At 42.8% G+C, this 12,671-nt stretch overlaps 1 protein-coding gene across 1 annotated transcript; it reads left to right on the top strand.

The window, feature by feature from the left end:
- The first annotated feature begins 1,173 nt into the window (after positions 1-1,173).
- LOC135651028 (probable WRKY transcription factor 49) lies at positions 1,174-2,804 on the top strand. Its single transcript, XM_065170796.1, has 3 exons — positions 1,174-1,501; positions 1,591-1,734; positions 2,282-2,804. Exons 1-3 carry the CDS (start codon positions 1,233-1,235, stop codon positions 2,802-2,804), a joined length of 936 nt encoding a protein of 311 aa, XP_065026868.1. The 5' UTR covers positions 1,174-1,232.
- The last annotated feature ends 9,867 nt before the right edge of the window (positions 2,805-12,671 follow it).

The following is a 12,671-nucleotide window of genomic DNA, read 5'->3' on the forward strand; positions in this document are numbered from 1 at the left end:
CCAGTGGCGACTGCGTTCTTACGTGGCTGCCAACTCGTGTCTATCGTATCCTCGTCGAATGAAATGATCATATATCGTACCGCAGCAGAGTGCCGTCACTCCAAGTGTGCATGGAGATTCTTGACTTCATTGCTTCAGCAACCTTGGTGCTCAACTGCAGATGGTGATTTATTCTGCTCTTGATTCCATACACATTGTACGCTGTCCCTGAGATGGGCTGTGGACATAACGTGAAGGCCCAGACCATGCAAATTCACACAATCCACTGAGAATGTGTTGCTTGGCCTGCCGTTCCCCACGAATCAGGCAACTGACTGAGTCACTGACGCGGAGTGCGGGTCCCACCTTGTCAGGCCAATTCCCGCGGCTCGAAAACCCTGTTCCCTGCGTTGGCAGAGACGGGGGACGGGCTCACCAGGCGAAGGAGAGTGTGTCGCAGTTACAGCTCGTGTATGAGATGCCGGGAGACAAATCCAAGCCGCTTCATAGGTGTCGCGTGAAGCAACCGGACAAAACCCTAAGCAGCAACGTGATCCGTCTCCACGCCAAGGGCCCCGCCGCCCGTTGACTTGTTTCCCCCCCTCCGCCTCGAACACTCTTGTGGTCCGATATATCTCTCCTTGGTACGACCACGTTGCCGCTGACTCTGCCTCATCTCCTACCACTCCTTGGTACAACCTGGCTGCCCATGCCTGCAGGTCAACCCCCTTGTCTTCTCTCTCTCCCCCATCTCCCTAATCATTAATTTCGCTTGTTTTCTTCTTGGGACATCTCATTTCTACCTCCCTTTCCCCTCCTTCCAAAGTCAACCCACACGTAAAACAAATCTTACTCCAACTCACATGCATTGCCAGTTCCTGTGACAGGTAACATTCACGTTTCATCCACGTACAGTTTCAAGAACATATACATGGAGAGATGAGAGAGTTCACATAGAGATGGCAAAGGAGATGGAGTTGAATGATCCATCCTGGTTGACCATTGCATCTGTAAACGTCAGTCGTAGATCAGGTGGACCCTCATCAGAGTCAAATAGTAACAATGGGAAGAAAAGAAGACAAAGGCTACGGTAAACGGAGTGCTGGCTGTTGGAGATGGTAAATCTGTGGACTGATGATACCTTTAAAAGCCGGAGCATTGCATGATACAAGATACAAGGCCACAAGTCCTTATCTCCTCCCCCTGTCTCATTCTGTATCTCCCTCCTATCACTCCTCTTCACTTCATTTCTGATGGAGGAAGTTGCAGAAGCAGAGACCAGTTGGTTTGATGATTTCGATTACTCTCAAGTGGAGATCATGAGGGAGCTGCAGGAGGATACGAGCTCCCAGTTCATCTCTTCCGAGGTTGCAGAGTCCCAGTCTGTTGCACAACAGGAATCGATCATCAACAAGCTCATCTCTGCAGCCTACTCAGGCCCAACCATCAGTGACATCGAAAGTGCACTGTCGCTCACCTTCCAGAGTGGTGACTCCAGTGGCCGGTGCAGTGCTCGACCCATGTACTTTCCCAAGCCATTTCTTCTTCGTCTTCATTCTGCTCCAGAATTATCTTGTTTCAGTGAGATGATATCTAGTCATTTTCTTGCAGTGTTTGTTCACCGGACAAGGGCCTGGGCAAGATGGAGCACAAGTATGTGTTCAGAATCAAGACCTGCGGCAATGGGCTTGATGATGATGGCTACAAATGGAGGAAATACGGGCAGAAATCTATCAAGAACAGTCCCAATCCGAGGTTTGTTGCTATGCCACCACCAATTCTTACCTGCCATCACTTGATTCAGCTAACTTCTTCCACCTCCGTTCTAAACTAGACTTCTTCCAACCAAAATCAACGTCAATCTTCCACCAGAAGATAACTAAATTTGTGAGAGACAGTGACAGACACGTCCTTACCACCTACCATCGTCAAATCTGCACAAAAAACTCGAGGCATCTTTTCGCAGGTCACATCTGACAGCAGCCAACAAGAAGAAAAGCTTTCCAACCTTTAAGATGCTTCTTTTCCTTCTTCAGCACCTGAGAACTACCTCTGCAATCACCTCACCTTCCATGAATCAGGAGCCGGTGTATGAGTCTTCCTCTGTTGCCCTCCAAAGCACATTAACAACCTGCACCACCCCACCACCTTTCTTGAATTGGAATCCGCAGAATTCAAAGTGCAGCATAAGCTACACATGCACCGCTCTGCCTATCGACTGTTGTTATTACCGTCAACCTGCTCTAAGATTTAAAGATATTACTTCTGATGGTGGCCTGTGATTTGCTTGAATTGGTGGCAGGAGTTACTACAGATGCACCAACCCGAGATGCAATGCCAAGAAGCAAGTGGAGAGGTCCATGGAAGATCCAGAACTGCTCATCGTCACGTACGAGGGCCTTCACCTTCACTACACCTACTCCCATCTCCTCTTCACTCGGCCTCAGGATTACTCCGACACCGGTCTCCATGTAGCAAAGAAGCTCAAATGCCAGTCCACTGCGGCGGAGCCTGCAAGACAGAGCCCACCGGCGATTCGGCAGTCGCAACCTGCGGTGGATGGGACAGTAGTAGGCCCACCTTCTGCAGGTCAAGTTACGGTGGAGGATGTTCTGCAGCATGGACTACTGGACGATGTGTTGCAGAGCTCAGAAGGACTGCTGGAAGATGTTGTGCCCTTACTGGTGAGAAAGCCATGCAACTCCACCACCTCATCATATGACCCTTGTCCTTCGTCTCCGGCATCTTCTCCATCCTACTCTTCCCTGTCATGGACCACCGGCTCGGCCTTCCTTGACCTGGATGTTCTTTCTACCATAATGTGAGTGCCAAGTTGGTAGCAGTACATGCGCAGAGGGTTTAGCATCATGTGAGCTGACAAAAAAGACAAATAAAGGAAGTGTAAGATGTGTAGTTAACCGCATCTGTTAAAGATATGTATTTGCATAGACTAATATCAGAATGCCATGCTGATGCACCTTATGCTAATAGCGGAGTTTGTCATCATATGACGAAGAACGACGCTTGCAAGAACAGTTTACAGGATGAACAAAGGGATGACATAAGAAAAGCTTCAAACGTGTGAGATGAATCCGAACTTTTGTCATCTCTTGTGAAAGATTGTCAACTGTTTGGGTGCTGAGGGCCAAATCCACCTACCATCCGACAAGCATAGATCTTGGCAATCTAGTTTAGGTGAGCACATGGAACAGGTGCATGGGTGAGAGAAACCCATGAGGAGAACAAGGGGCACATATCAGATAAATTAATCATTAAGAGAACTCACATCTGTCAGATAATTTTCCAAAAAAGTGTGATAGACTTCCACAAACCCTATATTAATGAGATGATAGAGGAGAACAATAGCGATACTCGAAAACCAAATGTGTCTATTCATCATCAGTTACTTCCAATCTCTCAAGTTCTATCTCATCTCTTGTTTCCTCTTGAATATTTAATATAATACATTATCCTTCATTTATAGAGGGTTGAAACCAGGATTTTGAGATTAACTAAAACAAGATCATGAATTAGTTTGATCTAATTCAAGAAAGAGCCAACTTGAGCAACACTTGGAGTGGGCTTTGTGTAAGGTCTCAGTCAGCTTGATCCAACAAAACCTGCTCACACTGATACACACAACAATACAACTCTGTTCCCTTCCTGAATATGCCACCTCTGTTGTTCCTGTTCTGTATCTCTCCCTCGTCATGAAAGTTCAAGTTTGTTTACAGTATGAATAGGAAGACAACTTGGAACTGCTGATACCTGCATGAGCTTGCAAATATGAAGTAGACACCAATAATGCAGCTCTTGACTTAGATGATATGCCTTCATATATGTCAATTTACTTTTGTGTCGGGGAATTTTAGTTTCTTAGTGATAGTATTCCTTTAAGTCGTGGCAGAGGGAGTCTGTACGGCTTGGTTCAGTCTCGGGTGTGCAAGATCATCCATGTTGGTGTTGGGCTGGCAGCCCAAAGTGGGTTCAGCCCATCGTGGGCTTTATCAGCCCACAACCCACACCCCTTTGACCTAACCCTAGATCAATATAAAGGGGGTGCGGGGGCTGCATTTTAGATGCAGAAAAGATGCAGAAAAGAGGCTATAAAAAGGCAGCAACGAGGCAGATCTTGGCAGCCACGAAATTCCAAAGAGAAGAAGGAGAACAAGGCAGAAAAGGAAGAGAAAGAAAGGGAAGAAGACAATGACAACGCAGAGAGACTGTTCTCAATCATCTAGTAGTGTTCTCATCTCAGGTTAGATCAAATTTACAGTAGACTCTTGCTGTGATTACTTGGGGAGGTTTTAGATATTGTGGGCAGTGACGTGATCCTTGAATCCCAGTTATTCTCTTGTGGTTGTTGCTAGGGTTTTGAGCAAGAGATTGAGATTTGTATATTCATTATTCTCATAGTGGATTATCTCTAGTTTGCCCCGTGGTTTTTACCCTTCACATTGAAGGGGTTTTCCACGTATATCTTAGTGTTCTGTTTGATCGTGTTTCCATTTTATTCCGCTGCGTATAATGGTCTTCTAGTATTTGTTCATATACAAAGGTTATTCCTCTTTATATCCCCATCAACTAGTATCAGAGCGGGGTTTTGGTGATTTAATTTTTGTATTTGAACATGAAGGCCAGTAATATTTCTCGCATGATTAGTTTGAATGGAAATAATTGGATGATATAGAAACCAAGAATGGAAGATCTCTTGTATTGCAAAGATTTGTATGGACCTTTGCAAGGGGATAGTGCAAAACCTACAACTATGACAGATGATGAGTGGAAGAGGTTAGATCGAAAAACAATTGGGTTTATTAGACAGTGGCTTGATGATAGTGTCTTTCACCATGTTTCTACTGAAATTTCTGCATATTCTCTTTGGAAAAAATTGGAAAGTCTCTATGAAAGAAAAACAACTGGTAACAAAGTTTTTTTGATCAGAAAACTTGTGAACCTAAAATATAGAGAGGGTGCTTCTATTGTTGAGCATTTGAATGAAATGCAGAGTATTACTAACCAGTTATCCTCTATGAAAATGTCTCTTGATGATGAGTTGCATGCATTGTTACTTCTCAGTTCATTACCAGAAAGTTGGGAGACACTAGTGGTTTCCCTTAGTAATTCTGCGCCAGATGGTATTGTTACTATGAGTCAAGTAACAAGCAGTTTGTTGAATGAGGAGTTGAGAAGAAAGAGTTCGGCAACATCTCAGAATGATTCACAGGCACTTATCTCAGAGAACAGAGGAAGATCAAAGTCTAGAAGCAGTTCATGTATGGGTAGGAGCAAGTCAAGATCAAGAAAAGATATTGTTTGCTATAACTGTGGTGAGAAAGGACATTACAAGAACCAATGTAAGTAACCTAAGAAGAATAATGAAAAGGGAAAAGAAGTGGAGTCTACAGAGTCAAAGGATAATACTACAGCTACAGTGCAGGGTGGTGATTATTTGATTTTGTCTCCTTCTGATGATATTTTTTCTTGTGTGTGTCAGGATCTTGAGTGGGTGATTGACACAGGTGCTTCTTATCATGCTACACCTCGGAGAGAGTTTTTTGCTACATACAGGTCTGGAAACTTTGGTGTTGTCAAGATGGGCAACTATGGCACAGCAGACATCATTGGCATGGGTGATATCCATTTAAAGACCAACCTTGGCTGCAAGTTGATACTTAAGGATGTAAGGCATGTGGTTGACTTGAGGCTGAATTTAATTTTAATTAGAAGACTAGATGATGAAGAGTATGAAAGCAGATTTCACAGAGGGCAATGGAAGCTCAATAAGGGTTCTCTTGTTATAGCTAGTGGAAAGAAATGTCATACTTTGTACAGGTTGCAGGCTAAAGCTTATGGTGAGTAGTTAAATGCTACAGAGAAAGACTTCAGTATGGAGTTGTGGCATAGGCGATTGGGACACATGAGCGAGAAGGGGCTGCAAGCTCTTTCCAAGAGAGAGATATTACCAGATCTCAGAGGTATACATCTGAACCCTTGTATTGATTGTTTGGCTGGTAAACAACATAGAGTTTCATTTGCTAGTGTTGCTTTGTCTAGAAAAATGCATGCCTTAGACCGTGTTTATACATATGTATATGGTCCTTTGAGGACAAAAACTCCTGGTGGATCTGTTGATGTTCATGGTATAAGTGGTGGACTTTATTTTGTCACTTTTATAGATGATTTTTCCAGGAAAGTTTGGGCTTATGCTTTGAAGACCAAATATCAGGTTATTAATGTCTTCAAAGAGTTTCATGCCAGGGTTGAAAGGGAGACAGAAAGGAAATTGAAATGCATAAGATCAGATAATGGTGGTGAGTATACAGGATTGTTTAACGACTATTGCAGGTCACATGGGATCCAACATGAGATGACAGTTCCTGGTACACCTCAGCATAATGCAATTGCAGAGAGGATGAACCGCACCATCATGGAAAAGATCAGATGTATGCTTTCACAGGCCAAGCTGCCCAAAAGGTTTTGGGATGAGGCTTTGAGGACTGCAGTTGATGTGATCAACTTATCACCATATACAGCCCTAGACGGTGATGTTGCAGAGCATGTATGGTCAGGGAAAGATGTTTCCTACAAGCATTTGAGAGTGTTTGGTTGTCGTGCATTTGCACATGTTCCAGATAATGAGAGGTCCAAGCTGGATGGTAAGTCTAAAGAATGTATTTTTCTTGGTTACTCACATGATCAGTTTGGTTACAGGCTTTGGGATCCAGAAAAGCAGAAGGTGTTCAGGAGCAAAGATGTGGTCTTCTTTGAGGATCAAACCTTTGAGGATTTGAAGAAGAAGGCACCAGCCAAAACTTCTGCAGAAGGATTAGCAGATTGTGACCCAGTTATTCCTCCAGTATATCAAGGTGATGGGGGAGATGTGCAGGAAAATAATGTAGAGCCTGATGTTGATTTACCTGCAGGACATGTTGAGCAAGAAGAAGTAGGAGAGCAAGTTCCCGCAGAACCTCAGTTGAGAAGATTTTCTAGACAACGTCAACCTTCCAGAAGATACTCTACAGATGAGTATGTGATGCTTACTGATGCAGGTGAACCAGAGAGTTACCAGGAAGCAGTTAAGAGTGAGCAGAAAGAGAAGTGGTTAGTTGCTATGTAGGAAGAGATGGATGCTCTTCAAAAGAACCACACTTATGATTTGGTGTTGCTACCAAATGGAATGAAGGCCTTGAAGAACAAGTGGGTTTTTAGGTTGAAGACTCAAGAATATTGTTCTCAACCAAAGTACAAAGCTAGATTGGTTGTGAAAGGCTTTGGTCAAAAGAAAGGTATTGACTTTGAAGAGATATTTTCTCCTGTTGTTAAAATGTCTTCTATTCGTGTTGCTCTTGGTATTGCTGCTAGCCAGGACTTGGAGGTTGAGCAGTTAGATGTGAAGACAGCTTTCCTTCATGGTGATTTGGAGAAGGAAATTTATATGGAGCAACCAGAAGGCTTCAAAGTCAAAGGTAAAGATAATTTTGTCTGTAAGTTGAAGAAGAGCTTGTATGGGCTAAAGCAAGCTCCAAGACAGTGGTACAGAAAGTTTGATTCATTTATGACAGAAAATGGATACAAAAGAACGGCTTCAGATCATTGTGTGTACATCATATGGTTTGGTGAGGATTTTATTATTCTCTTACTTTATGTTGATGACATGCTTATTCTTGGGAAAGATATGTCTAAAATTGACAGGTTGAAGAAGGAACTGAGTGAGTCTTTTGCAATGAAGGACATGGGGCCAGCAAAGCAAATACTAGGCATGCAGATTTCTCGTGACAGGAAAAACAAGAAGATTTGGTTGTCACGGAAGAAATACATCGAGAAGGTATTGGAAAGATTCAGTATGAGCAATGCAAAACCAGTTGGTTCTCCTCTTGCAGGTCACTTCAAGTTATGCTCAGAACAGAGTCCGTCAAGTGATAAGGAGAAGGAGAAAATGCAAAATGTTCCTTATGCTTCAGCAGTTGGAAGTTTAATGTATGCAATGGTATGTACGAGGCCAGACATCGCATATGCAGTGGGTATTACTAGCAGATTTCTTGCAAATCCAAGCAAAGAGCACTGGGCAGCAATGAAGTGGATTTTTAGATATCTCAAAGGGAGCTATAAGGTTTGTTTAAGCTTTGGAGGTGGACCACCTGTGTTAACAGGTTACACAGATGCAGATATGGCAAGAGATATAGATACGAGGAAGTCTACTTCAAGTTATGTACTTACTTTTTAAGGGGGAGCTGTGTCATGGCAATCCAGGTTGCAAAGGTGTATTGCTCTCTCTACCACAGAAGCAGAATATATTGCTGCTACAAAGGTATGCAAAGAAATGTTATGGATGAAAGAATTCTTACAAGAATTGAGGCTGAAACAGAAAAATTATGTGGTGCATTGTGATAGCCAGAGTGTCATCCATTTGTGTAAGAACCCAATGTTTCATTCCAAGTCAAAGCATATAGATGTCAGATACCACTGGATTCGAAATGTATTTGAAGAGAAGCAGTTGCAGCTTCAGAAAATTTATACAGATGACAACGGAGCAGACATATTGACGAAGACCTTACCAAAAGAAAGATAGGAGATATGCCGACAGTTGGTCGGCATGACTTCATATTGAGGAGTCATGGGACAGCCTCCCTTATGGGCTGAAGGGGGAGGTTGTTGGGCTGGCAGCCCAAAGTGGGTTCAGCCCATCGTGGGCTTTCTCAGCCCACAACCCACACCCCTTTGACCTAACCCTAGATCAATATAATGGGGGTGTGGGGGCTGCGTTTTAGATGCAGAAAAGAGGCTATAAAAAGGCAGCAACGAGGCAAATCTTGGCAGCCATGAGATTCCAAAGAGAAGAAGGAGAACAAGGCAGAAAAGGAAGAGAAAGAAAGGGAAGAAGACAAGGACAACGCAGAGAGACTGTTCTCAATCATCTAGGAGTGTTCTCATCTCAAGTTAGATCAAATCTACAGTAGACTCTTGCTGTGATTACTTGGGGAGGTTTTAGATATTGTGGGCAGTGACGTGATCCTTAAATCCCAGTTATTTTCTTATGGTTGTTGCTAGGGTTTTGGGCAAGAGATTGAGATTTGTATATTCATTATTCTCATAGTGGATTATCTCTAGTTTGCCCCGTGGTTTTTACCCTTCACATTGAAGGGGTTTTCCACGTATATCTTGGTATTCTGTTTGATTGTGTTTCCATTTTATTCCGCTGCATATTATGGTCTTCTAGTATTTGTTCATATACAAAGGTTATTCCTCTTTATATCCTCATCAGTTGGCGCTCGGGCAGTGGGGATCATCGTCCATTGAGGTCGGGCTTGGGCTCTAGCTTCAAGGTTCAGGAACTTCCCTTGGTTGGCCGCCTCTCACTCTATCACCGGTCCCCGCACTTAGGTCGGGGTCGAAAAGGGGGATCCCGACTTCGACCTCTCTGAAGATTTTGTTAGCACTAGGTAGAAAATGAGCTCAGAACAAATCCCCTTTTGCCAACCCCGCGACGGGTTTTTATCCTTCCATCAGGGGACCAGTCGTACTTGTCGTATTCATGATTGTCGACCTATCTGGCCGTCGGCTTGCTCCTGGAGCCTATGTGGGATGTTCTCCATGCCATAGCGTCAAACGATGGTGTCGTACTCGGTCGGCATCGTTCCGATCTTCGCGGGACGACGTTGTACTTGGTCAATGCTATCTCGACTTTCGAGGGACGGCGTTGTACTCGAGTGGCACCATCCGCAAAGATCGAGACGACATGGTACTTGGTCAGTGTCATCCCGACTTTCACAGGACAACGCTGTACTTGGTCGGCACCGTCCTGACTTTCGTGGGACAATATAAAAAGTTAATATATTCTCTTTTTTTCCTTGAAAATTTACATTTGTGAATTTTGCAAACAAGTATTTTTTGACTTTTTATATAGCTCAGTAATAACAACAGATTTATATAGTCAATCTCAAATAGTTTGAGATATTAAGATTTTTATTGTTGTTGTCTGTTATGTGTTGCGATTTTGATGGAGAGATGAGCTGAGGTGCTATCTCAAGTGGTCTCTTTGATTTGTGGATATTGATTTGGTATAATTGACATCATAATAGTACACTTTGATGTATGAATACATAGAAATCAGAATATATAATCTCAATTGCTTCAATTACTGATTGAGCTTTATACTATCTTGAATATTATGAGATCAACAAATATAATTATCTGTATAACTTATGCTCTCCCAGGTTATGTTGGAGAAGACTCAACACTGGAGCCGACAATGACTTGAGAAAGTGACCAAGATGATTCATACTCAAGTTGTAGTTTGTGGTTTGAGTGACTGAGGTTGGACGCTTCTCCTTATCTTAGAGAGATGAAAGTGATCAAGATGACTCATACTCGAGTTGCAGTTTGTGGTTTGAGTGGCAAGATTGGGCTCTTCTCCTTATCTTAGAGAGATGAAAGTGATCAAGATGACTCATGCTTGAGTTGCAGTATGTGGTTTGAGTGGCAAGGTTGGGCTCATGTCCTCATCTTAAAGAGATGAAAGTGATCGAGATGACTCATACTCGAGTTGTAGTTTATGATTTGAGTGACAAGGTTGGGCTCTTCTCCTTATCCTAGAGAGAGATGATATGTTTGAATTGACCAGAGCTTATATAAGACAGGAAGCCATTATTGGTGAGGAGATTGACAAAGAAGCACAAGCATCGGGTTGTCTTCATTCCTGAGCTGCTACTGGACGAGGACTTCCCACATCAGCAGGACTTGGTCCAGATCGAGTCAAGTAAAAATAACAAGCAATGACAGGTTCATTCATGATCTTTAAGAGGAGATTACATGGATCCTCCAAAGGATGTGGTATTGGAAGATGAAGGATCATGTGTGGGCTGGCACCATGTCTCTGATGCATGCTTTTGAAATACTTTTATCAGATTTTTCTTTGTTCATGTAGATTAAGGAAATGCACAGATCAGTGTCTTCATTAGATATAACATATTGTAATTGTACAGATCAGAGTCTCAATAATGAGTTGATGTTTGTGTTTTTTTGCTGAAGACTGGAAATCTCCCCCCACCATATGTTGTTGGGGGAGAAAGTCTTGACCTGATTATTGGAGACTTTCCTTTGTTTGAAGGTCTCTTATCCACTGTGCTCTGCCACCAATGATTGAATGATACATTTTCTTTATTCTTGTCCATATATTCTGCTAAAGAAAAAGGACAAAAGAGGAGAAAAAAGTGCAACCGCTAGAAAAAGCTTTTGATTAGTTCTTTTGTGCATTAAAACCATACTATTTTCTGCCAGTTATTTTGATGCATAATGTGAATTGTGACCGTTGATGTTCCTGTAATCTGATGAGCATTTATTTAGCTCAAACAAATATGGAACACATGCAATTCTCATTTAGCTTTTCCAAGGACATCCCAAGACTTACTTGCATCGGATAAAAACCGAGCAATCTGTGTGTTCTTGTGTGTTCATGACCTGCACTGCACCGGCCACTAGATCTGGAGGTGACCTACAAGGTCGGTCTTCCAGGTTTCTGGTGTGACATCTCAAGGTCTTCATGATTGCACAAGCAACAATTATGAGTTCATATCAGGACAGGTTGGTCACTTTCAAATAATTGGCCTGTGAAATGCATGTTTAGATGTAAACAAATCCATCCCATGTATTTGGCAAATACTAAGCTATCATGCTTTAATGTGATGTAGTACCAGCAGTTCAAGCATTACATATAGCTTGGAATTGTATCCAAGATGCATTAAATGGCTTTTGTTCCAACTAGGAAGCTTCCAACCTTTTCCCAGACCGAATTCAATTTTTTTCACATGAATTTTGCAGAAACTAGTAAACTTGCAGAGGCAAATTATGACTTGGACAACCAAATGTCAAGGCAAATAATGTAGCCAATCTTAGACTGTAAAACCATGAGCTTCTGCTTGTTTCATACTCCAAAAGCTTGTGGTCGCTTCTGCCGAAAACAAAAGGCCATGCATGAAGAAATCTACTTGTACACACTTGTTGTTGAATAAAGAAAAAGGCCATCGATGCAAGCAAGTCTTCATTTCATACTACTGATCTGTTCATCCTAACCTACCGGAGACAGACCGCTTTCTGAAATAGTTGCAGAAAGGTGCAGCATTCTTTAGTGTTCTCTGACCTTATCATGTGAAACGCATCACAGGAACTGCATCTTAAAAGTAATCCCTCGTTGATGAGACGCAAACAAATAATTGATGCTGTGTCTTGATCTTATCTCTACCTCTGTACTCATCATGTGACCATTTCACGTGCAGCAACAACACCTTTGGATGTGGGAGCCGACTCCACTGCACTTGTTGCAGTGGCTTAAAACCAGTTTCCTCCATGTTAGAACTCCTGTGCAGCAGCAGCAGCAGCAGCAGCATCATTTCTCCCACTAAATCTTCGTTCTGGGACTGAATTATTTGAATGGCCCCATCTCATCGCAGCTCATTGGATAGGCATGAATTTTGAAGGAAAGAGATGCTGTCAGTGAGTACCACCGGACAATAGGCAACGGTAGGGGAGGAAGCTTTATTCCGAAGGAGTTCATCGGCCATCAACTCGGATGGCTTTTCTGTTCCCGTCACCCAATTATTGTGGCACTCGCAAGCATAACATCTTCATCTCAGGAAAACGTGGTTGTCTGTGTATCACACAAAAAAAAATATCACGTGAAGAGCAGTGTGGCC

Source organism: Musa acuminata, chromosome BXJ3-10 (genome assembly GCF_036884655.1).
Source record: "Musa acuminata AAA Group cultivar baxijiao chromosome BXJ3-10, Cavendish_Baxijiao_AAA, whole genome shotgun sequence".
NCBI lineage: Eukaryota > Viridiplantae > Streptophyta > Magnoliopsida > Zingiberales > Musaceae > Musa > Musa acuminata.